The 27493-nt window shown below is 38.7% G+C and overlaps 1 protein-coding gene across 2 annotated transcripts in view; it reads right to left on the minus strand.

The window, feature by feature from the left end:
• The window catches only part of LOC117205981 (RNA binding protein fox-1 homolog 2-like), a 346747-nt gene that overhangs the window by 105658 nt on the left and 213596 nt on the right, over positions 1-27493 (minus strand). For both annotated transcript variants that reach the window (XM_033444875.1, XM_033444876.1), the window contains one exon: positions 1377-1664. In XM_033444875.1, coding sequence (XP_033300766.1) covers positions 1377-1664 — 288 coding nt within the window. The remainder of the gene's footprint in view (positions 1-1376; positions 1665-27493) is intronic.

Genomic DNA, 27493 nt, shown 5'->3' on the forward strand with positions numbered 1-27493 from the left:
GTACAATGTTTTACAGTAGACTGCATCGTGGTAAATAAAATTGTATTAGACGTCGCGTGTGATCTTTAACTTAGTCGCCTGTAGGTTTTAGACGAGAACGTGTTTCTTTAGCTGTTTTAAATTCTACATTACACGAGGAATAACCTTCTATTAATCAAGATGATGATGTGCAAGATGACGATAATCGTGTCGCTAATATTAATACAAATCTGTGTAGATTTTTGCCTCTTTAGCTAATATGTACTCCTTGTACACTTCTAGAGTCTATAGTATACAGCTGTCTGTTATTAGTCGCGGCAGTTATACGTCGAACGAATAAACGAACGTGATTACAGAAATATACAAAATTGAGAGAGTATCTTGAAAGTTAATCCAAATCAAATTCTACTTGTTCGAGATCTCCGATCCTTCTCAGTCCTTAATTCCAAGGGGAACTGTTCAGATCTCCAGAACTTTCGCCAGACGAATATTTCCCCGCTGGTTCGATAGAACTCTCCCTACACTTATCTCCCTTTGTTTCTCGACTCGTACGTGCGTAGAATCATCGAGGGATCATGTACGTGACGTAACGTCAGCTAAGGAAATCAGGCACCGGTTGTGGCAACTTTTGTCGGAGACCGCAAAGGCGGCGAAGCAAGGACGAGCAGTTCCGAATGGAGATCCGAAAGCGACTGGACAGAGAACCAAATGCGGTTTCGGTGTGGTGGTTCGACTGACTGACCGACGTGGCGTGTGACCTCGGTTTCACAGGGTCGCGTTCCGCTGCTACATCCGCCGGAAGAGAGCGTTTCCCCTACTTGTGAAGTGTAGCGAGAATGTCAACGAGCGGTACATGAAACGGCTTGGTGAATCCGAGGATTCTTTTCGTGTTGAATATCACGAAGATCTTGGCCACGGTTTCCCACGCGGAAATTGTACGAACACGTGCGATATGCTCGTTAAGATTTTGCAACGAAACTATGTTTTATCCGTTGCATGTTGGTTTCAGGTAGGCGGTAAATTTTTTTCTGAAGTTTTTTTCAGAATGTAGAATTCTTAGAATAGCTTAATCGTAAAACTATGTCGCCCTTCTATCTCATTATTATTCGTAAACGCAGCTGTGTAAATATTAAAGTTTCCGTTAAAGAAATGGAGCGAATGCTCTTTTCCTTGCCCTTGATCGTACGAATTAAAATGACGAATTATCTGCTTACATTCAATCGTGGATTTTGTATATTCTATCGCTCGCATATTTATGATATCGACGCGAGGAAAGAGACTAATCGATTAATCGGTAATCAACTAATTATTTACTATCAAACGGTACCGACCAATCACGACGAAGGAAAACTAAAGCAAATAAAAGTAGCAAATAATGGAACGGAAGTATGACATACAATAGCCTGTTGATCGACGCCGTTCGGTGGTGGAGGCGGACTGAAGCTGGCCGCGGTTGGGGCACCGGGGGCGGTAGGATGTGGGGCACCAGCCGGTGGTGGAACTTGAGGACCGCTGGGTGGTGGCTGTTGGGGTGCGCCACTGTTGTCTTCTTTCACTGGCACCGGGGGCGGTGGTTTCACCTCACCGGCCGCACCAGCCGCCCCAACGACACCCGCTACGCCATTTACCGGCGGGGGGAAGACACCCCCACCGTAGGGCGCAGCCATGCCTGTCTGCACCATGTGCTGCAAATAAAAATAAAATTGATTATGCCATGTATTCCTTTCGTTTGGTCAGTATCAAGTATCGAATAGCGATTTTGGAAAAATCATTCAATTCCTCTAGGTAATGGAATATTTATGTAGATAGCAAGGCTTAGGTATTATGCCTGAATGGCAAAATATCTCGCTATTGGAATTTCTAAATTATCTGTAATACGTAAAGACGTTTAAATATGAAAATATTTAGAAAATAATTTAGAAAATATATATGTAAATTCTATAGAATTCAAACTACCCGCCAACCGATATCTTTACTTTTGCTTTGTTTTACCGGCAGTGATTTGCTGAATCGAATAGATCGCAAGAGAAGAACTGTAATTTAGCAGTTAGAAAATCGATTCTCCATTTTCCAGGTAAAATTTGTAGTAGATTTGTTATTAACTTTTATTGCGTTTAATTTAATTATTCCCAAAATAAACTCGATTTTCCAGAATCGATCGCCTGACTTACCCTAAGCATTTACTTTATTACATATATTAAGCTTATATCGTAGGTAGCAGAGTACTCGAGCAACAAAGTTCCTTGACACAAACATTGCTACATAGCAGAATATCTAAGTAGCAGAATTCTTAGTTCTCAAACATACTGCTTGAGCGCGAAAATTCTCAAATGCATATCGCAACTCTTAAGCACCAAGTTATACCTCTTAGAAATTCCTACTAATGAAGATTCTTAGAATACTAGATATTCTACCGCACTTATAAATAGCAAATATTTTGGCACATCTCCACCAGAATGTCGCGGTTCACCGCGGCCGTTTAGATAATACCATTCAGCGAGCAAAAGGACTACGCTGCATCGCGGACTAATCCTTTCATTCCAAGAGCAAATACGCAACATCGAAGCTGTTTTCGCCATATTTCCTTCCCGTTTATCCTAACGTTTTATCGCGCTTATGTATATTTTAGAGGATCGATGGATCGAACTGGCACGCCTTACGTAAATAAGAAACTCGAATAAACATTACTCCATTGGTGGAATCCTGATAGAGTCGTGCAACAACAACTCGGACTTTAGAATTTTAAATGCGACTTGAGAACGAGACGATGATTTGTGCCCGTATGAATTTTTCACGTCACGACGACAATAAATACGCTCGATACAGGCTATTAGAAGTAGACGCCGCGGACAAACCACAAATCATTTCGCGTGTTGCACGCGCGTCGATTAACAGCATGCTACAACCCTCTCGTTTTTTCCCTCTTTACCTTAGGATTCGATGAAAATGTCGAGAAAGGCAAAAAAAAAAAAAAAAAAATATAAGAAGAAAGTTGCTCGTTACTTTTTCCATCGTTTCATTCATCAACCTCTTAATAATCCTGTTTTTAGTATTATTATGGTATAGATGAAACGTATACCGGGATTAATTATAATATCAACGAATAAATTGAATCCTGTGCAAAACGATTGGGTTTATGGACAGAGATTAATGGAGAACCGTGTACAAATCGTGTTTATACTCTATTATCGCTTGTTACGCGACCATAGGCTATGTATTTCGGTTAAATTAGTTCTGGATTAACGTACATATTGCTTTAGTAAATAAGAATCTTTTTCGATAGAAATGTCAGAAACGTTGCAAGCTACCAGATTTAGAAAATTGGTTCGTTAATTTTCTTCTACGTACAAAATCCAATTATCCAAAGGACTCTTAAAATTATAACATTTTTATCAACAGAAAAATCATTTTGTCGCAACATACGAAAACAAAAGCACGATAATTGTTTGAACAATGTATTGGAATAATTCAAGTTACACGCTATACGAGTCAGCATGGTGAAAAGTATTATCTAAAAATCCCTGTTCGTCAAGAGAATCCTGCTCGTCTCCTTTCTACGAATTCCTAATACACGTTAAAACCATCTCGGTTCCATTTCCAGGTTGCCGTGTTCAATCCTCGCGGTAATCCTCTTTTCTTCGCGCTTCTTCGCAATTACATAATCCCGCATTTGCATGCGATCGTCGCGTCACCGTAAGACAATTCTTCTCAACGAAGACTAACGTCTTCCGCTTAAAGAATACTGTTACGAATGCGCACGGCGTCCAAGGCCTGCAACCCCTGCCGCAAAATGGAACCGATTTCTTGCGAGGGCAGGATGGAAAATGAGCGCCGCCGACATAACTCCAAAGAGACAGCTCACGGACGTTTCGTGCGGTGCTCATCTTTCGAGATTATTTGGAAACACGCGGTGCTCCAAACTACAATTTGTTCACCCTTGCGAAACCATTTTTCTGGCAGATCCATTTTGCTAGCCAGGGGATCGTACGACTGGTCGTTTGTTATTTACAGATCGATGCTGAAAATACGAGGCTGTGAAAATACGTTTTGCTGGATATTTTTCAGAATCTCACAGGGTAAGATTGGTTATTCGTGCTTTTGGTAATTAAACGACGAATTTTTATGTAAATTCATACGGCTGAAATTAAACCGACGATTAAAGACAATTTTTCTCCTAGTTTCTTCATCGACGTTTGTATCTATGTTTGTGAATTTGTACAAATATGAGAAACCTAATTCTAAGAAGTATTTATGCATACTTTGTACATTTTTGCGTAACGTGTATTCACTACATTTTTGTAGCATCCGTTTTCTTTTTTTAATTATTTATTTTGTATTTTATTTATTGTATATTAAGTATTTTGCACATTTTTCTGGTCATAGCGTCTGAAGAACATATCGTAGAATACTTTACATATAATTGTAATATACTACAATTATACGTAATACTTTATGTATAATTGTATGTAGTACATTTTGATGATAATTACGATGATAAAAGGACCTTTGCTTATAATGTACATGTAACGAGTTTGCCCACTCTCATCCATCTTCTTTGACATGCTGGTTAACCCTTTCTTTGTAGCACACTTATGGCATGGGTAATATAATTCAGTGTATTATAGAGAACATATATGTTCCTATAGTATATGTACACACATATGTACGTTTTCTATCTAACAATTACCTACAGGTCTATAAGAAAAATGAAGAGAACGGAGAAAATAAAGTAGCACGAAAGAGAATATTCTATGAAGATATGTTGCAACTTTTCGGTTAACCGTGTATTTTATTAACGTGAAAGAAAGTACGAGAACCGAAGAAACTGAAGAGAGGGAGGTGCGTGAAAGTCGGGGACGCCATGCGGTTCGCGAAGTTTTCGTAAACTTCGGTCAGCAGCTGTGCGAGCCGATTAAATCGAATCAACCGTACAAGGCCAACGCTCCTCTTCCGAGAAGCTGAAACTTCTCTTCGAACTTAGCCAGCCAATTTATTTCTTCTGGCATCGATAAACAAGCCGCCGATACGTGGCAGAATCCATCAAAGTCTCCGGATGCCACGTGCAAGACGAACGGAATTCCATTTCCACGAAAGAGGCTACGCGTCGAGCCAGAAATTAATTTCCTACGATGTAGAACGCTTTGTGCTAACTTCTGACAAGTTTTCCGCAACGAAGAATCGACCAGCCACGTGCAACGATCCAAAAAATTACGCGAAGAAAAAGAAAGTTAAACGCGCGATTCGACTTTAATATCATCGGTGATATCTTACAAGCGACGAGTTACAATTTGCTAGCCGTAACACATATCGTTGCATAACGTTAATAAATTCAGCGGTGAAACAAATGGACTTTCACACACTCTGAACTATTCGATTATTCCATTTAGCGTAAAGTTATCAAATTCTGAAAAGGAAATGTACGTAACCTGTATGTAATTTGTAACTCATTACAATTTTCTAAAGAGATAGAAACGATGGATCGAGATTCTTTGGCGAGGTAGAGGGGACACGGGAAGAACAGAAACCTGAGAAGAACCGGTTAAAAGACGTGTTCGTAAGAATGGATTAACCTCCAACAATCGTCTTAATTCTCTCCTCGTTCTTAATACGATCAATCGATTAATACATTTGCTGTTATTGGCGCGTATATTGCGTCGATGCGATTACATTACGATTTATGTCTTGTAAAGTCTCATTAACGATATTGCTTCGATCGAGCAAGAGGATTTTGCTAAACAAGACGCGCAATTCCAAAAATAACGTAGCCATATTTTAATACCATCAGCATGTATTAATGAACAAAGGAGACGAGCAAAAAATGACCTTCGACTTAATTTATTTATACGCTTCCTCGTTGGAATACTTTATTCTCGTTTCAACCTCTCCATTGAATCTCTCACGCGAACCAAACTAACACCACCGACATCTTACTGCTCAATTTTCATAAACGACCGTCCTTGAATTTAATTGTACCATTTGCAGTTACAATAAGGAAGGAACTTTTTTTATAGCGAGCATCGTGTCTGGAACGATCATTAACGAGCACTTTTTTTATCGTCATTTAGAAGCCGAGCCATAAGATTCGGAAGAGGGGCGATTTTTCTTCGTTCAAAGAAGAAGGTCCATTGAACGTTATCAGTATGGCACAGGAATTCGTTGTTTTTTTTCTCCGCGTGTGGTCAGTTTCGCGGGAATTCGTCGTTCCACGAGAGAAAAATCGCCATGTTCTTAACAACAGGTCTGTCTGTTCTTCTTCGTTGTCCAGCTTTTTGCGAAGGGTCGGATCCAAACTAGCTACGATATAACACAAGGGGCCATTCAGTGAGCGTTTCCCCTTCGGGGGCAGTAGACCGTAGCGTTGGAGTTCGTTGGGTCTTGTGGTTATTGCGTGCGAAACGAGGAGAAACAGGAAAAGCCCTGACTAGGGTTAGTCGATGTTCGAACCTCGACTGCGATTTGCAGACGTGTAATTAGGTAAAAAGTTGGAACAGTGTTCTTGTGTGGAAATTTCGGGTTTGTAGGAAAGTACTTGACTTTCTATAGAATTTGCCAGTTGATTATTTAGAGATTAACTTTCTACGAGCGAGCTGTCAATTTTTATGTGACTCAATAAATATTTATTTCACCTACTAAATATTATAATGAGCATGTTAGCTTTCCTTATTTTTCTGTAAACGTTTTAAGTATTAATTATGATCTGTTATAAATACACGTTTAATCAGGTAAAAAATTGACACGCGTTGTTCTAGTGGTGAAATTCACGATCTAAGAAGAGATGTTTAGGCCTTTTTTTTTGAAATTTGAAAGAAGATTTCATTATTTAGGCTCGTTGGTCTATGAAATTACCCGAAATAACGTTGTCCGGAATTAACTGAGTCTTTACCTTTCGACGTTCGATATTTGATCTTGGGATTCGATTTTAATCCACGTGTTCGTCGAATTTATTCTCTTCCATTGTGACGATCGACAACGATATATATATAACGGTAATACTATTACAAACACAAAAGGGGTTGAAAATTAATCAATTCTTCTATTCTTTGAGTTAAGAATTAATCAATTCTTTTATTCTACAAGAAATTTATTCCGAAGAAATTAATTATGCAGTGTGAAAGCTAAACCTGCAGGAATTAAACATTAAAGACGCTAAAGTTTATTTTGTACAAATTTCTTAAAATTCTCGAGTTAAAATGTTTTGTAGCTCTAGAATTTTAGACCGTTAAAATTCTAGACTCCTATATGAAACATAACTTCCAAACTTCTGGAATTCTACACATTTCTAATTCTTTCAAAGATTTCACATTCGTATAATAAAAATTAAGAGATATTTTCCATAGATTTTGCTACAATAGAAAATGACAAAACTTATTGATTTTTTGCTGGTGCGTGCAGGGATGAATTACCGGCAGCGGCGTGGATAAAGCAGGAAAGTCAGTGACCGATCGAGGTTGGTCAAGTCGGGCAGTGTAGGAGATGAACGTAGATGGGACTGGTTAACGTTAAGGCGCTTTCCAATTCGATGCATCGCCATGGAAAACGAGCGAACACACATGGGCACGGTATTGACGTATCGCTGACGCTATAGTGACGCAATAGCAGCCATGATACCAAAGTACGGTGACGTAATAGCATCGACGAACGTTGCGAATTCGTATTCATTGTATTTTCTTACGGAAAGAAAGCTTGTTTTCATGCAATTTCGTTTAAAGATCTAGAGATCTTTCCGATAGGGCTCGAATAAGCTGTTTGGTCAGTGTTGAGACATTATGCTAGTCTCAAGATTACTTTTAATTGCGTCACATAGACGGAAGATAATGTAATGTTTCTATGTACGTCGCGTTTCCATTGACGAGGTAAATACAAGCAAAATACAGCAAAATGTTACCTAGCGTTTAATAGCTAGCGTGAAGACACGCCTTTTTTTTAACGTTCGTTTCCTCGTGAAACTGTTCACAGTCAATGAGTAATGACAAAGGAACACGAACGATCAAGAACTTTGTCGTAATGCTTAGTTGTTTTGCTTCTTTTCATGTCTAATCAGTGATAGCAGCTACAAAATTTAGATGCCTATCTAGTTCAGAATTCATGCTTCTAATTGGCTATGTTGTTAGATTTTCAGAGCATCGAACTACCCCATTTCTAAATAATTAATCCTATATAAATAATTATTCCCAGGTACTCGATATCCATGTACATAACTTCAAAATCCCTGAACCTAAAGTCTAAACATTAAAGTCTCCGTGTTATCCAGCAGTACAATAACAGCTAAACTGTTAACTCTGCGAGGCTGCAAAACCGCTGAGATATCAAGTTGAGAAGTTCTAAATATCGTTTCGTATTCCGTCGGTTTCACACTAGGAGTGATCTAACATACGAAGTATCGCGGCGTAGCGTAACGTTGAAACGTAGCTCGCTCTCTTCACGGTGCTGCTTGTTCCTGACATAATGAAACCGTTCCACATCCGTAGCCGCGCTATTCACGCGCTGAAATCTCGTTCGTATCCCGACTCTCACGACACTTACGGCACGCGAATTAAATAACCTACGAGTCGAATAATTACGGAAAATGAGCGTTCGCTGAATTTAAAAAGATTTTCCTAACTAATATTACGCGAATTTAACGAATTCTCGACGACAGTAATTTTCTGGTTACTCGTCTGGCAACGATCTGAACAGTTCAATTATTCAGTGTTTGCGCCGATTATTATTCACCACTTCGATTGTCGCTAAGTCTACTATGTTGTGTAATTCTGACGCTATTAACATGTGAAAAGGTAGGTAGAACTTGTATGTACAAGTCTCGAGTATAATTCGATAAAAAGAAAAAGGAAATTGCACATTTTCAAATACTCGTCGCGTTTCATTCGAGTCGATACATGCCGGCAATAGCACAATTATCGTTCTACCTAGATAATGCTAATAGTTTGCCAAGCATTCGCTGTTTTAAATATTCAATTACCAGAGGATCTGGTTGAAAGCGTCGAGGCAAAAAGCATTAATTAGCCGGCATCGTTCGTCTAACAGAGACGCGGGACAAAAAGGAAAATGTTAAAAATGATTGCCAGTCACATCTCTAATTAGCAATAAAATGAAAAAGCGTAACGATCTCGTCCAAACGTCTCATGTATCCTGTTGGATTCAATGTACCCTCGCGGATCAAGGCTTTATCGTGGCCAGATTTAATTGCTGAAACAGGGTGTAACTTACAAGTCACCGGTCCCATTAAACGGCTCGTTAAATGGAAATTCAGCGCGTGCTTGTAATGCTAATTTATTAATGCCGTTTGGGTCGCGAAACGACCAGCTTACGCGGAAAGAGAAATTTATTCAGCTCGCGAGGACGTTGCTCGTCCGACTATCGTCCGGCAAACGGCACATGCAAATTCACCCGTTTGCTGATTCGCAGACCAGCGAAGATGGCAGCAATGGAAGGACGAGGAAAGTACGATGATGTTGATCGTGGTCAATAACGTGGCAAAACAGATACGCTGTTTACGAAGGGATGAAAACGAATCGACGTTAAATTTTCGCTCATTTCGGATTTTTCTATGATCGAACTCATATCGTTAACGATATTTCATAAACCAGTTAACAGCGTCAACAAATCCTTTCGTTTATGAAAGAATATTATAAAGCAGACTATTATTCTCCACCACATAGAATTGTAATATTTTGTGATTTTAGAAATTAGATAAATTTACAGAGATGAATTTCTTCTCTCGTTCCCTTGTTCGTGGTTAGTATCGATTTAAGGGATGAGATAGAATTCAAATACACTAACTTCTCAAACTCTGTACATCTGGTTACCAAATGTTTCTTAAATTACGATACAAGCCATTCCTTTGTTGCAAACTACAACCCTGGCTTTGTTCAATTTGTCTTTCCAAAGTCGGATCAAACATCGAGTCAGCAATTACCAAACTCATCGAACCAAAAATTACGAAACAACACACGCTTTTCCTAACTTAGAAGCCTTTCTTCGATTTAAACCTACCATATCTCGCATAAAAAAGCTTCGACTCTGCGCGTGAAATTACAAATAGGGTAAATTGTTGCACCCCAAAACGATACTCCCGAGACACTAAACGACCCAGGAGCGTTAAGCGTCAGAGTCTCGACACGGTACCCTTGCTTCCGATGTTTTGACGCCAGCAAAGCGACCGGCACGCCAAGAATAAACCTGGAATCAATAGCGGACGAGTCGACAGGGGGTGGAGGAGAAAAAGGGACAGAGGGTGGAGACACAAGGGGGATCCGGATAGAACGCGCATCATAGCGAGATACCTAAACCGCTTATTGTCTGAGCCGCTTAATCCTTGGACGAAAATGAACGCGCAATTATAAGCGCAATACGGCTACGGAAAGTGCACGATAAGCAGAGGACGCGTCCCATATCCACGAGATTCAAGATTCAGACGTCTTTCGCGAATAATTTATCAAGTGTTCGAGGAAATTTCGAGAGAATTATTTTAATATGTATCTTCCTTAAACGCACATACAACAGAAGATTTATGCGTTTGAATTAATCGTTAGCTTAATTGATCTTTAAATGGTTGTGTCATAATATCCAATTTAAAAAACTAGAGAGAGAATTATTTCTGACATTTACGAGGTCCTGAAGATGTCCAGACTCCAGAATTGAAGTTTTATTAATAGATGACGAATATTTTATGTACTCGTGCTTCCTATGAATGAAATATTCCAATGATGGAAGATATCAGACTGTGACTGTAGAGATATTGCATGAATTTTTCAACGACGAAAATGAAAATTTTAACAGCCATGAATAATACTAGATAGACGTAATATCAACTAATTACGATTTCCAGCTACCTGAATTTCCGAATGCCCAAACACACACTAAGAAATACGATGTATCTAGATCGTTGGGTGTCGACCCATGGACCCGAATTCCTGAAAAATTTCAAAATTCGATAGTTTCCGCGATATCTAAATTCCCGAACACCTGGACATTCCAAGGGGAACCTCACGATATTCGTCAATATTCCTTGCACCTGGATTCCAAGATACGCGCGTGTTCGAATACCTAAATGCCAAGACTACGAGTACCTACATACCGAAGACACATGTACGCATCAAATATCACATGCAGATACATGTTTGTCCAGGTCTCTGACTACCTACCTGTCCATGTACAATATGTACATCGAGAATGGTATATCAACACCGAACAGCTTCGGTATTCAAGCATTCAGCCACACGGAATCTACATACTAAGTGTCTCCATACTGTAGGAGGGTATTTTCCAAATCTTCGGTAAAGACGTGGATTAGGGTTAAGTTTGGATTTCACATCATCCCTCTTTTGCCATGTTACGAAATCCGACTCGAATGTCAACAGCTAAAAATAACGTACACTGCCGTTTATGCAACGGATTAGATGAATAATGAAACTGAATAATAAAACTGAATAATCACGTTAGGGAATTAACAACAGCATTAAGAATGACTGTCTCGTTTGAAACTTCGATAATATGGCCATACGTTCGATGCTGCGATAATCCAATTTAATCGCGCAAAATTAAATGCCGTATGTAAATGCATATGACGTGCTGCACGTGTCTAGATGAGTTTCTAAATCAGATTTAGATGTTGAACGGACTTTTCGAATTCAGAGTTGAACCGGAATTTCTCATCCAAATATTTGACAATTTGATAATTCTATTGTTAAAGATGAATATTAATATTTCTTATCAGTGGATGTTGCTACAACAATGTATCGTAACGTAATGCGAAGAATACTATTGTTATAATATAAAAATATCATTACATGCGTGGAAATATAGAAATACGTTGATGATATATCTCAGAATATAGCTATAATACTGACTAACGAATTGCCTATAATGAATTCTGTGTTCCATTTTCTACGCTTCAAGCTGACGTCTCAATAACGAAGCTTCTTAAATCTTTAAAATTAACATTCAATCTATTCAAACGAGTTGGCTACCGCGAGATATCAAATGGAGCAGCGGAAAGGCGATTACTCAAGGGACATTAAGGCATTAAGGGATCGGATAACGTTATATCATCGGCAGGAAAGACGATTTCAGTGTGACGACATCGGAAAAAATGCTGGACGTGTCCATCCGGCTAGAATAGGTGTGATTCTTCTGGACCGGTGTAATCGTCGTCGACCGAGTTATCGGGAATTTCTCCGACATTTATTAGACAGCGAAATAAATTACAGTCGTTGCTCGAATCCGGCTTAACGATTGCAACGAGCAGCAATTTCGTCATATTACTCGATAGGAGCCTCGAATTCGTCTGCAACGTTTCTCGCTTGTCGATTGTGGGAACGACGCCTTATCTTCGCTTCTCAAACGGATCGAAGCTGTTATTTAATGATCTCTGTAGTTGATGCGTTTGAATGCTTTCAACTGTATGGACGTTTTGCAATTTGATTTGTTCAATTCGATGTGATATGGCTGACGAACTCTGACTCTCTCTTGAAGAATACTAGCTACATGTGTACAGTTTATTTTAAAAAATAATGAAACTGTCAATGTATTAATTCGTTCATTTTATTTGGCATATATTCCTTTGATATAATAATAACGATAGAAATGATCAACGAATAAATGAATAGATTTCTGGTGATTTGTCTTCGAAGTCGTCTCGAGCGTCGTACAAAGAGGGAAATGAATTTTATCAGAAATTTAAGAAATAATAATCCCTTTCTGATTTTAATAATTCCTCGACGACATTAAATTGAGGGCACTTAATGCTGCACTAAGGAAGCGTACTATGAAAATAAGTAGAAGAAGAATGTAGGTTGGAAAATATAACTTTATTAACACACCATTTACCTCAAGCTACTTTAAACCAGCTATTAAATATTCTTAGTCTTTGCATATCAGAAAATGGCCATAAAATATAAATTACAAGTGCCATTATCTTAACAGTAGCTAAAAACAGAAGCAATTATGGAATGCGACAGTTTATTATAACGTTCTAAAATTAATGCCGATTGGGTGATTGTACAAGAAAAAGTGGAACTACGTCTAAAAAAGAAATCCTAAAGAATCGATTCCACGATATTATCTCGTCTTTTTCGTTTCAATAGAAATCCTTCGAATATCGTATGCTTCGAATATCATTGCTGTTGAAGTGGTAACCACTTCAACACCCTCGCTAAAACTCTACATCCCTACAAACAATTATCTCAAATTTACAAATTATCTTTTAATATTTTTTTAACTCTTGTCGTAAATATCTGAAAATTAATTTGTCAATGCCTTCACAAGTACATTTGCCAGCCACCTTTCTCTTTTCCATACAAATTAATTTATTACAAAAAGCTAGAAGACTGAACAGATCATGTAGATTTTTCCTTTTTTTTTTTTTTTTTTTTGAGAAGTAATAATCACTTCGACAATTGCTAACGAAGAATATCGAAGAGCAACTATTTCCTAGCGATAAAATCAATCCTTCAGAAGTTCTTAAATCTGTTTCAATTTTATTATGCAAGAAGCTAAAGCCTCACACACAACGCCATACAATAAAATGTTTCCCATACAACCAGCAATGACTATAATCACTTCAATTTGTCGCAGTTTTTACTATCGCACGAGAACATGCAGAAAATGAAGAATAACACCTACCGCGGCGAGATCGAAACAGAGAGGAAGAAAAAAAGGAAGCGAAATGGAATTTAGACCGCGGCGGTGCAATTCGGGCAATTTGTTTCCGCGAGGCGCAGCGATTCGAGCCGTTTCCATTCTCGTCTCCCTTTCTTCCCTTTATCCCTGGCTTCCTCCTTCTCTTCTTCCTCCTCCATTCTTCTCTGCCCCCGCTTGCCAAGTTAAATACTCTAATTCGTATTAATGGATGGCTTGCTGCCAGTGGAACGTTTCTAAAGGGGCTCTTCCCAAGCCGCTAGCCAGAATGGACACGTTCACAGAGTACGTTCACACCAATTGACCAGACTTTAACCATCGACTACGTGGGATCTTTGCCTCTTCTGCGCTATGGGGGAGATATCCTCGATTTAACGTGGCCCTCCCAACCAGAATGGTGTTTCAACCTCTCCAAGCTAGGCTCCAGGGACTCCAGAAAATTGTATTTAACGCCAGAGAACCACCGGCTGTGATCGATACTCTCCGGAATGGGTGAAAGCGTACGGAATAGAGTGACCGCAAACGCGAGAACTTGGATTTTCGGGACACGGGATAATGGGCCGCTGATGGGTTAAGTGAACTTGGTACTTTTGGGCTGATCAGTGACTCGGTCGATGAAAGGTTAAAGAATTCTTCGTAGAAGATTTTTAAATGAAGAGTAAATAGAAGCGTTGAGAATATATCTATATTAGAAACGAAGATGTCGACAAACTAAGTAAAAATCAGACACGACAGATTCCCTACGTAATTAACACAACACCCAATTTCATCTCTAATACATCTCTAATACACTAAACTAAACCGACGCAGTCCACAGGACGAGCCAATTACAACGGCTCACACTTTAAACGATTAACTGAATCAATTAAACATCTGGAAGCATCATCTTACCAACGTGTCAATGTTTTCTACTCGACCGGACGTGATTAAGGCCCTGGAATACGTTCAAACAAATTCAAGCAAACTCTAACACGAACACAAATCCAAACGTATTCAAACGAGTCGAAGCCGTATAACGTTCTCAACGGTTAGGATATATTATTGAAAGGACGTTTTGTGAAACGGCGAGCAATTGACCGGGCAATTTTGCAATCTTCCCTCCATTAGCAGCGCGTCGCTAGCCCCTTTTCCGCCATCTGCTCGCGCGGCCATTGCGTTCGAGGAACTGGAACGCACGAAGCTGTTCGAATCGCACCTCCAACCATTGGCTTTGTCTATGCGTGGGCATATCCAGCAAGCGACTCGACGCTGCTTGACGACGAGTGAATTCAGCATGGGTCGCATGTATTTCTCTTCTGGAACGTGACTTTATTTCTGTCTGAGAGAAGCCCGCCTCCTGGCCCACGCCGAACCGTGATCGTCATTCCGATTCGACGATTCGCTTTTGAATACCACTTACGACGGTTCTTGTTACATAGAAAAGATACCTTGACTCACGCTTTTCAGATGCGACGCGAGAGAAGACGGTCTGTGAAATGGGGGCTTTGAACAAATTGCACGTGACGATGTACGTTTCGGATAGTCGAGAGAACGAAATACGCGGCTTCTGGATTCTGAATCGATGGAATTTTTCTTTCCGACAAGTCCTCGAAAGCCTCGCAACTCGCGTTTTTCTGCAAATTATTATAACTATGGGATCGTTCAAGTTGATACGCGAATAATCCTTATTTGACCTGGATCGTTTCATATCAATTTTTCGTTCTTTTCGCAGTTACCGAAAACACACGTGTTTCTGACTAAATCAACGTTGACTTGTGTCGAGACGCATAAACATCGCGTACGCGTATTCATTTGTTTTCACTATACAACACGGGTTGTTATTATTTGTATGTAATAAAATTATCTATAAATACCACAAATTACTATTTCCATTATTAAAACATCTGCAATGAACTATTTCTATAGAGAGTTTTCTATTAACAAGTTTTCTATTAACAAAACATAGTGGTCCACGGTATACAGAAATCTGTATCGAAGTGAAGAAATTATCTCTGAACGAAGAGACCAACATGAACATTGTAGCAAAAGTAGGTACACCATGAGAAAATAGTTTTAAGTGGTGAAAAACAATTTCAATGGCGTGTTTCACTCTCGATCGTGTTATCGCGCGTATGTTTCAGTATTCGGCAGGTCGCGTCGCGTCGGTGCTTGCCTTTCCTATTCTACTGTCTAACCAAGACGGCCGACTATTTCCAATGGAACACGGGAACGTCTGTTGATAACCGTGGCGTGCGTATCCGTCAATGAAACGCGTATCGTATATTTATGAGGCCACATATCCATCCCTCTCGTGGCTCTCGAGTCGCGTTCGTTTCCTCGCGACAACGCTCGAAATAACTCGCATTAATCATTCTTACGTGTTCACAGAGAAGTTTCTTCCTACCGTTGGCCACGACGACGTGCACTCTTCTCATATTTATGTTACGCCCTCCCGCAAGGAGTCAGAGTCGAGGAGGTCCGTCTTATTTTCGCGCCTAAAGGCGAACTCGTGCCGAGTTTATGCAGAAATAGAAACAATGTAATATAGCTAGGAAGATTTATGAATACGAACTGGCGACGGGAATGTGGCTGTATAGAAGCAATAAAAGCGGGATTTTCGAAAGGAGAGTTATGGAAATTTCTATCGAATAATGCTTCAGATATTTGCATATTCTCGTTGAAAAGTATTCTAATCTGTGGAATTCGGTTTCAATAAGGTGGCTTTAAGGAAGTGGGCTATGTATCTAGAAAATCTGATTAAATGAATTGCTGGAAGTAGATATCGAGCTAGGAAATGTTTCCTCCGTGCTGTTTGTCTCTGTTGTTCGGTAGAGTGCGGCGTTGGCAGAGTTTTCAATTTTAAAAAGACGAGGATTATTTATTGCGACGTAACCGATCAGTATTTTGCGCTACTGTAATAAGACGTTTATTGCTTTTGTATGTTTGTATCGAAATCGTAACCGATAACGTGAAAGAATTTTCTATGTTTCTCAATTTTGTTTTTCAAGCAAGAAAAATGTAACGGTAGTCTCGTTGAAATCCTGAAACGCGAGCTACGAGAAAGAAAGAAATTATTTCAACTCACTCGGCGTGTTAATACTATTTTGCAGCAGAAAGAATCACAAATTCTCAGAGAAACTCTACTTAATCAGAATCAACGACATAATTGATTTTCTCCTGTCCTTGCCTTTTCTCTCGTTCTTTTACAACAAGCGAAGAATTTTCACACAGTTCATTCGCGATTCTACGCTTAAACCCTCGTCCTCTTTATTGATTCTCAATTTTCTCTTTCTACGTCTACTTTGCTCATTAACTTCACCGTTATATCTTTTTTCTTCTTCTTCGACATTTCATCTTGCGAGGCTTTCTTCCCACGATCATTAGTACATCTTGTTCGTCGTAAGCGTCTCTAAAACCGCTTCTGTACCATAGACGGTAGTATCGATTCGCAAGCATGCCGCGAGATCGACGCGCGCTTTCATCGAGGGCGCGACCGGAAATGAGGCCTGTATCTCCGCGAACGAAACTGAGGCGGCGACAGGAAATTGAAAAATTTCGAACGCCTTCGAAGACGCGCGATAAAATCGTCTTCGAGTCTTCCTTCTTCTATTGCATCGATTTAAGAAGATTTTTCTACATTTTTCTCTTATTAACAAAGATTATGTAGTAATAATGTATTTTTATTAATACATAAGAGAGACGAAGATGGAAGATTTAATAGTCGTAAAATCTAATTTGCGTGTGTGAGGCAGAGAAGAGAGAGAGGGGGTTTTATCATTTTATTTGAATATCGTGTCTGTATGAATTAATATTCCGAATATACAATTATAATACTATCGTCGAATTTATTATGCAGCGTCGAAATTGTGTGAAATAAAATCTGCAATGATTCGTCAACAAATATTACAAACATCAGATTTAAAGGATTCATAAATGCCAATTGAAAGAGATGGATCATCAACTTATCATCCGAATGGTCAATACTTGTAAATTAATGATTTACATGTAGCATACAGAAATCTCTAGATTTTCTCAGACAGCATCCAAATAAATTATTCCGATGTTAGTAAAATTTGAAACTTTGCTCCCAATGAAAATTTCTCATCGTCCATTGACAATTGAATTAGCTAACGAATAAACTTCCTTTAAACGTTTTCAACTTCTTAAAAAGCACGGCAAGCTTCTATACAAATTTTTTGAAAAAAGAAAACAAAAATAAGAAAGAATATTATTCTTCCAAAAATTATTCATAAATATGTAACAATTGGCGATTGCATAAAAAAATTCGTATGTATTTTAGTAAATATCGTTGTCGAAACTGTCATTTGTTTGCGAATTTGGCTTGTGAGTCAGTCTCGATGAATCAGAGATAATTTTCGAGCGTCTTGCAAACACTTTGTGCAAGCACTCGTTGACCTGAACGCGTTTAATCTTACGGTTCAGAGACACAGGGTGCCTCGTTTCCTGTGATAGATGTTGCAGGAAGCTCGTAGTATTTTTGGAGAGGGTCATTCGTAGTAATTGCACAACCGAAATCTACCATTTCGCGACATTGCTCGTGAATCTCAACTTTACGATCCACCGACAAAAAACGTATTCTCTCGTCTTAACGATTAAACAACGGCAAAATTTTCTACCAATTAATCGCGTGATCTCAACAGAGAAGAATCGAAGATTCGATAGAAGACTCGAATAAAACATTAATTAAATTTTGACTGGAGTAAAAAAAAAAAAAAAAGAAATATTACAAATTGCGTCCTGTTCTGCAAATGTTAAACGATCCACGAGTCGAAATGAAAAAAACACGGGTCTATGTGACAACAAATAAAAAAAAAAAAAAAAAGAAGAAAAACAACTCGGGAACAGGGAGCCTTTTTACACAAGTCGATCCTTTATTTCATTCCCGTTCGATTTTCACCGGTATACGGATTCGATCAGCGACGCACGACCTCCATTCCGATTAAACGAACGTCCAGCCAGAACTTTTAATTACTTGTTTGCGTTATCCAAGCCTCGATGCGCGTCAGATCGAACAACCGGCATCCGAGTCCTGCAATTTTCGCTCGGTCTCCGAACCTTTTCACCTTTCATCCTCTTCGAATCTTCCCTTTCTTACTTCGACCGCCCTCTTGGTTCGTTAATGAGAAAACTTTGACAGAAGTAACCGAATGTTACCCAGGCTGGAATAATAAACACGCGAACACTAGTTTCTGGGAATTTATCTTTAGTTCGATATCCACTCGGCTTTGCATTGTACTTGGTTCACTGATAACCGATAGACGTTATCAATCGAAGGAACGAGTGCCCTTTGTGGAAGGAAATTTAAGAATCGAAGATAGAATTCACTCTGTGAGTGGATTATTCGTCTCTTTCGCCCTTTTATCTCGCAGTTTTCCATCTTGGAAAATGCGGGATGAAAAAATTGGTAGAACGATCGAATCGCGTTGAACGGCGGATCAGAATGCAGGTATTTGCAGCCATATCGATGATGCGAGTGATGTATTAACGGGAGACTTTTTAGATGACTCTGATGGATTATGACGTGTTCGATATTCGCTGTGATATTGTTCCAATTAAATTCATAGTGTTGTCGTGATTTCGTTTCGTTAAATTATTATTAATTCGACACCCGAAATATCGTTCCTGTCAATTTGTAGCGTAACTTTCGAGAAGTCATGAAAGAGCACGTATCTTAAATGAAGTTTCGAAATTTTTTATTCCCAACGAACTCGATAAATTATCCGAATTCAAAATTCAAGTTGTCGCTGGGTTCTTGAAACTACATAGAAAACTAATACCTTGGGAATTTAAAGAATCTATAACGAACCTTTTACAAAATTCCTTCAAACAGAGAGAAAAATATTGTTCCGTTTCGTCGATCAGAATGCAAATATTCTTGAAAAAATTCGTATCTCTGATTAAACAAAAATTACAAGTGTATCTTGTAATTACACGTCGTTGCGCGTTAGACAAGGATTACCAACATTTTTGACGAGGTAACCAAGCGAAAATCAATATGAAATTACTAGCGGCGCGAAACGTAACGGCGAAAAGAAAAGTAATACGTAATCGCTAACAGCTAACTTATACTCGAAAATAGTGGACGATAATTCTGAGACTCGGGTTAGTGACCGGGCAACCAGCCGATCGTACAATTTCCGTGCGACCTGTATCCAGTTGAAGAATTATTACATGTTTTACCGCGAAGCAACGCGGGCAACCGTGAAGCCAGTTCCTTGTAAGTTTCTCTCGCGATTTTGTCTGATCCCGAAGGATTTCTTCTCTTTATGGTGGAGGAGTCATCGAACGATGTGTCGAACTGAACCTTTCAAAGTTCCAGAACGCCTGAAGAAATTGCAACTGTACGTATACATGATCGAGATGGAAGAAAAGTTTGATTATGTGTCGACAGGCGATGAGTAAATGCAACGAGAGATGTTACAAGCTGGTGCTTTGAAGAATTGGTAAGAGATAGTATCGGGTTGGCAACTAAGTGATTGCGGAATTTGTTAATACCACCCAGTGACAAAATCCGCAATCACTTAGTTGCCAACTCAATATTAACTTGTTTCTATTTGTGGACCAGGTGGTATTTTACGCGTTTAATTTTCTATGCAACCGATGGAATGTTGGTTCGCGCGTAAAAGGCTTCGAAAATAATCGAGATGGAAGAAAAGTTTGATTATGTGTCGACAGGCGATGAGTAAATGCAATGAGAGATGTTGCAAGCTGGTGCTTTGAAGAATTGGTAAGAGATAGTGTAACTTAAGTGTTAAAATATAAATGTTATAACCCTGTTAATCGCAGTGTTATACCCTCTCAACTACCCCTATTGTCTTAACGGAAATCGGGGGATCGATCGACTAGTGGTGTCGATTATTATAATCGTAACGGGAATTTACTACTCCCGTTGACGTGTTTCCTTGCGATTGCGTCTCCTTGCGATTGGTCGAAAATTGCAGATAGTATTGGGTTGGCAACTAAGTGATTGCGGAATTTGTCAATACCACCCAGTGACAAAATCCGCAATCACTTAGTTGCCAACTCAATATTAACCTGTTTCTATTTGTGGACCACGTGGTATTTTACGCGTTTAATTTTCTATGCAACTGATGGAATGTTGGTTCGCGCGAAAAAGGCTTCGAAAATAATCGAGATGGAAGAAAAGTTTGATCATGTGTCGACAGGCGATGAGTAAATGCAACGAGAGATGTTACAAGCTGGTGCTTTGAAGAATTGGTAAGAGATAGTATCGGGTTGGCAACTAAGTGATTGCGGAATTTGTCAATACCACCCAGTGACAAAAGCCGCAATCACTTAGTTGCCAACTCAATATTAACTTGTTTCTATTTGTGGACCAGGTGGTATTTTACGCGTTTAATTTTCTATGCAACCGATGGAATGTTGGTTCGCGCGTAAAAGGCTTCGAAAATAATCGAGATGGAAGAAAAGTTTGATTATGTGTCGACAGGCGATGAGTAAATGCAATGAGAGATGTTGCAAGCTGGTGCTTTGAAGAATTGGTAAGAGATAGTGTAACTTAAGTGTTAAAATATAAATGTTATAACCCTGTTAATCGCAGTGTTATACCCTCTCAACTACCCCTATTGTCTTAACGGAAATCGGGGGATCGATCGACTAGTGGTGTCGATTATTATAATCGTAACGGGAATTTACTACTCCCGTTGACGTGTTTCCTTGCGATTGCGTCTCCCTGCGATTGGTCGAAAATTACAGATAGTATCGGGTTGGCAACTAAGTGATTGCGGAATTTGTCAATACCACCCAGTGACAAAATCCGCAATCACTTAGTTGCCAACTCAATATTAACCTGTTTCTATTTGTGGACCACGTGGTATTTTACGCGTTTAATTTTCTATGCAACCGATGGAATGTTGGTTCGCGCGAAAAAGGCTTCGAAAATAATCGAGATGGAAGAAAAGTTTGATCATGTGTCGACAGGCGATGAGTAAATGCAACGAGAGATGTTACAAGCTGGTGCTTTGAAGAATTGGTAAGAGATAGTATCGGGTTGGCAACTAAGTGATTGCGGAATTTGTCAATACCACCCAGTGACAAAATCCGCAATCACTTAATTGCCAACTCAATATTAACCTGTTTCTATTTGTGGACCAGATACTTTACGCGTTTAATTTTCTATGCAACTGATGGAATGTTGGTTCGCGCGAAAAAGGCTTTGAAAATTTATCTTTGAAAGTACAGTAATACTGGTGTGATATTTCGATGAAACGTATGAGAGATGTTTACTTCTTAAAAGTAGACCAAGTCGAAAATAGAAGGTTTTCCTCGGAACAGCAAAGTAATTCATGATTTCGACAGAAGATTATTACCGATCCCAGTTCCTAAACCTCTCTCCAATCTACTTATTACAGACACTTTAATCTCCATCGTTCATCACCAAGCTATTAAATGGCTCTTACGATTCTTAATGTTTCCTGCTTCGAGAACACGGAAACCCACGTGCGTGTTTGTATGGCTCGCAGTTTTATAACCTAACCTGAACCAGTAAAAAGAACGTGTAACTCGTGCAAGATTCGCGAACAAATATCGTACGACTCGATTTCACGGATGGCGAGTCTCGATCGAGAAGAGACCAACTGGCTCGTTCATTAACGATACGAACGTAATACGAAGAATAATTTTTATCTCGAACATCTATGTTTGGTTTGATCTTCAGTACACGCTATCAGTGCTATGCGATATAATTTATACGTTGGAACGAATCTATTTGTTGTAGAATCTGCTTCGTTCTAACATCTGTTCGTTTTAACATATGTTCGAACGTTATATTACAAACACTAAGATTATATTTATAACTTTCGATAGAATTTGATAGATAAATCTAGAATTTAACGATGCGAACTTTTCGACATAGGATTCATTGCTAGCAAACACCATTCGTTTTAGCATATCAAACGATATTTGATTTGATTTACTGATTTAACCAACGAACGGAAGAACCAAACATCTTCTTTGAAATACTAGATCGCGAGGATGACGTGTCCTTCTCTCGCAATGTGTTCCTTGTCGATTAATAGACCAGCCGGAGTTGAATGTTAATTTGCGTGTCTGGTACATGGTAGAAGCATAGGAAAAGGAAAAAAGAAAGAAAAAAGGGAATAACCGATAACAGGAGGAAACCTGATTGCTGGGAAAGTGCAACGAAGCGCGCCAGGTATGATAATAAAGACCGGGTTGGTTCGAGTCGGTCCGGCGATTTTCATACTATTTTTAGAAGGTGTGTACGTTCACGTATCACTAGGATGAATGAAACATGCACACGTTCGAGCGCACCGCTGCAAGTTATTCATCGGCGTTCTCTATGTATCGAGATTCCTTTTACTCTGTGTTTCTCTTGTAAGTCAAACGAGTTTCCATTTTTCCGAGTTTTAGTTTCTTCATTAGAAATGATTCGCTTCCTAAACGATTAGGAATCGTCATTTTTCGAAATTTCACATCGTATCAAGATTAAGAATCTTGTTCGTTTTTCAATTGTAAATTTCAGTTATAAAATCAGTATACGCAAGTCCGTGTGAGTATTAGGTTGTCCGAAAAGTTTCTTTCGTCTCATTAGGTGATAATAGACGAACAACAATTTCTGTTTTATATTATTTCCTTGTATTAGGTATGATCCATTTCGTTCTATTTCTATTGTTATGTTCGTGCATAATTCAATAAACTAATATAAAACAAAAAACATTGTGCGTTTATTATTTCCCTATAAAACGAAAGAAACTTTTCGGACAAGCTAATATAAATACAGAACGTATTTGAGTTTTCGAATATCTACAGATGAAAATTGCTACTTTTTTCGATTCGATAATCTTGTAATTAAATTACCTCAGTGTGAACGTAATTCGTGAGCCTCGATAGAATTGATTGGATTTGAGAGATGGGAAACTAGTGATTGCGTTGTAGGTATACAATTAGATTCAACGAAAATTGTCTTCGCTTGGGAACGCGATATCTCGCGAGAAACGATCGGTTCGATTTTGATCGCTAAACGACGCATCGCGTGTCGCACGACACCCGGTATATAGCAACTCTCGAAGGGGTAGCGCGTGTGCAGGGGTACGCGTGTTAATTCACAACGAACATGCGACGCGAAGACGAAGAAACTCTATTGTGCGTGAGGATTACAGAAAGCTCTCTTTACGCGGGAAAACATTTTCCACTTCATCTTTCCAATTTTTATCAATTATACATTAAATCGATATTAAACGTGAAACAATTTATTACTTAATGCGTTAAAAATGTTATCACTCTTGTTACACTGTGTAGCTTTAATAAACTATATTTTTTAAACGATTTGTTGATGTAAAATTTATCAATTTAGAGATACGTTATCTTTCTCGCTAAGATTTATGCCTTTCGTTTCTAAACGAATAAATAATTTAGAATATTCAATACATTTAAAATGTATGGCATAGAATTTACATTCTAATTATAATATATATATTTCACATTTATAATTTAAAGAATCTATAGAACTGGTATTTTATAAGTCATAATTTATAAATTGCGTTCTAAACCAGAATAATGAAGCAAACTATGTCAAAGGAAATAACACGGCAAAGCAATCAGTAGCGACGGAATCGAGTGGCGAATTAACAACGCTGTGCGTTAATTGCCATCGCCGTCAGTGGCCCGTGAAATCGTTTTTATTACGGAAAACGAAACCTCGAAGGAACAAGACTTCGCGCGCCTGCAATTAACAACTTTTTCAATGAAACTACCGAGCCCTCTCGCGGGCCAATGCAACGCGACCGTTTAAAAATTCCCTGTTTTCTCAAAGATGACGCTGCTCTGTATTTCATTGCACGTGATCAACGTTCTCCTTTTGCCAAGTCAACAATTAATTTACGTTACTTTCTTAACTCCGAACGCTGCTTCTGCGTCAAGTTATGTTTCCTGTACTTGTATGAAATGTAAATTCTGAAACTTCGAAATTCGAATACTTAAGATAAGGAAGAAAAATGTTGTTACGGGCGAATCATGTTCGTAAATCATTCTTTGGTCTGCGTATTAATTTCCTGAGGTTTCACGACGCTGAAATATTTTGTCATAATTTTGGATGAAAATGCAAAGTTCATTTATAAATATCAATGACCGCAACGCCAGCGTAATTCTGCTGGCTCGTTGACACGCCCTTGCCAACAGATTTATCATTTTCTCGCTCTTACAGTCGAGAAATGAACACGTATTTATCTTCGTAATCCTGGTTTTTTCCATTATCTTTTTTCTAATCTCGTTGGTAATAATTTGAAAACGAGCACGAATCTTACGAATACGAAATCTGACAGGAATGCGCAATGAATAAAAGTTTGTGCCGTCGATCAGTCGATTCTTGCAATCGCGTAGAAAATGTGACGTTAGAATTTCGAAAATCTATAAGGAAACCTATCTACGAGAAAATTTCGATGACCTATTTTAAAGTAAGAAAATAATTTACGAGAAGATAATGAAAAATTTCGCATTTTATCAAAAGTGATAGAAGTGACTCTCGAGTACAAATATTTCTCACGGAATTTCCGCGAAATATAAAAGAAACGCACAAAGAGGAAACACGTTGAAAAACAGGAGAAACTGGGTGTCAAAGGCGAAAACGCTTAATTAAGGCGTCGTTCGAGCGCCTCACCCCTGTTCGCTTCGAAACGATTTTTAAACCACCTCGTTACCCTTTCTTCTTCCCTTTTTTTTCCGCGTTCGAGAAACCGGAGGTGGTCGATCCACGACGAGAAAAAAGAAGGTTCTCGCGAGTAGACTCGCGAGGGAACGCTTTTACCCCCGGTGGAAAATAAAAAATGCTTGCCTCGAGGGACAATACAACCCCCATGACATGCTGCGAACGCGCACGACCCTCTTTTACCGTAACAAGAGGCTTAGCTAACGAGCCGAGGGTTCGGGGGTCCCTTTTTACCCAACACACCGACCACTTCTCCATACTTTGTACAGGAGAGTCGTTGCATTCCATTAACGAAAGATTTACGCAAGCAGCTTCTTCCCGATCATTGTTCGATTTGCAGAAAATTACTTAGGGGAAAATTATTTAGGGGAAAATTATTTAGGGAAGATTACTCGAGAGCAGGGAGCATTACATTAGTCTCGAACGTAGCTGGATTTGAGAATCGAGAGAAATGATCGTTGAATTTTTGAGTAAGGGGAAATATTATTGTATGTGTATGTCTTCTGTCATGTTGGACCTACGAAAGTGGATATTTTGTTACACATTGGTTATAGGGATCATTATCGTCGCTCTGTAACGAATAAATCATGATTACGATGAGAAATAATTTAATTTTTATATATAGCACATTTAATTTCTTCGAATACAGTTGAAAATTGTTAAAATGCGAATAGAGCAAAGAAGGTATATCGCTTACTGAGATAACTAATAGTATTCTGTAGCAAATAAATTAACATAGCAATGAAGAGTAACTTGATCTATGCACTGCGTAAACAATTTTTTCAATTAACCTTGGAAACTGTTATAAGTAATAAAAGTATAGGGTATTTACATATACATGCATATGTATATTAAGACAAGTATATTTGCTGAGAGGATCAGTGCTGTGGTTTTACGACGAATAAATTCTAATTACAATAACGAATAATGTAATCATTACGTCGCGTAATTAATCCTTTCAAGACCGAATGTTGTTTAGACTTTGGGAAAAAATTCCTTGTGTCGTACATTAATAACAGGAACTTTTTTTCTAATGTCTTTGTAAAACAGGCGTAATTCATTCAAACTCATAATCGGTTTTATCAATAACAAATATAGTTATCGTCTAGCTGGTTAATAATCTGTCGGAGTGCAGCGTCGCGTGCGCTTAATACCGAGCGCGAAAGAATTTATTTTTCCAACCAGTTTCGAACAGCAGCAATTTTATCGAAAAAAAAAATGAAATTCTTTAGCCCTGAATATTCTTCAATTTTTTTATATTATGAGCAGCTACTTGAGTAGATCATTATTAATAAAATTTAACGATGCATGAATTATAATTCCAACTATCTTATCTTCATTTTGAAAGGAATATTTTTCAACGAAATAATAAATATTTCATGAAAATAGGACTGTGCGATAGAAATAAATGCAAGCACAGACGACAAGGATGAGAGCCACTGCACGTTGTTGAATACATTATCGTTCGCGTGTAAAGGCGCCTGCCCCCCTCCCCCCCTCTGAAAATGGACCCTTTTCGAATCCTCCCCTTGCTCCTGTTCGCTAAGGGGTACCGTTTTGTTGTGCAGAGTGTATGCAGCTTGCTGCATCATGAGAAAGATTCGCTGCGTCCAAAGTAAAAGGTGAATAAATATCACGCATCGCTCTACAACGTCTTTTGCTACCTATTCCAATTGATATTCATGTATCGGTTTAATTCAGTTATATCCGAATGTTATTTTTTCACAATTCCGTTTCAGAATAACATTTTCCTTTTTCAATGATTCGCTTGTTGTTTTAACTATCCAAATAGAGGAGTTACGTGAAATATAAACAACGGTGCTACTGGACTGTATAGTAAAATTCGTGCCATCAAAAATCAATGATCGAATGAGAATCGTTTGAAAAGAATTTCACGAAAATCGAAGTTCGAAATATAAATACGGGTATATCTGAATGTTTGGTGGAAAGGTGAAATTTTATACGCAAGTAACAACACTGGAGGATGAGCTTGTTTTCTTCAACCTAATGGAAATCACGAAATATTAGGTTGTCCGAAAAGTGTCTTTCTTTTACAGACACGTCTTTTACAACGACGCGTTTCTATACAAACATGAAACCTAATCCGTCGAACGTTGTGATCTTTATTTTGATAGAACAAAATGGGTCATACGTAATTCGATAAAATAATATAAAACGGAAAATCTTGTG

This window comes from Bombus bifarius, unplaced genomic scaffold, assembly GCF_011952205.1.
Source record: "Bombus bifarius isolate JDL3187 unplaced genomic scaffold, Bbif_JDL3187 scf7180000007996, whole genome shotgun sequence".
Taxonomy (NCBI): Eukaryota; Metazoa; Arthropoda; class Insecta; order Hymenoptera; family Apidae; genus Bombus; species Bombus bifarius.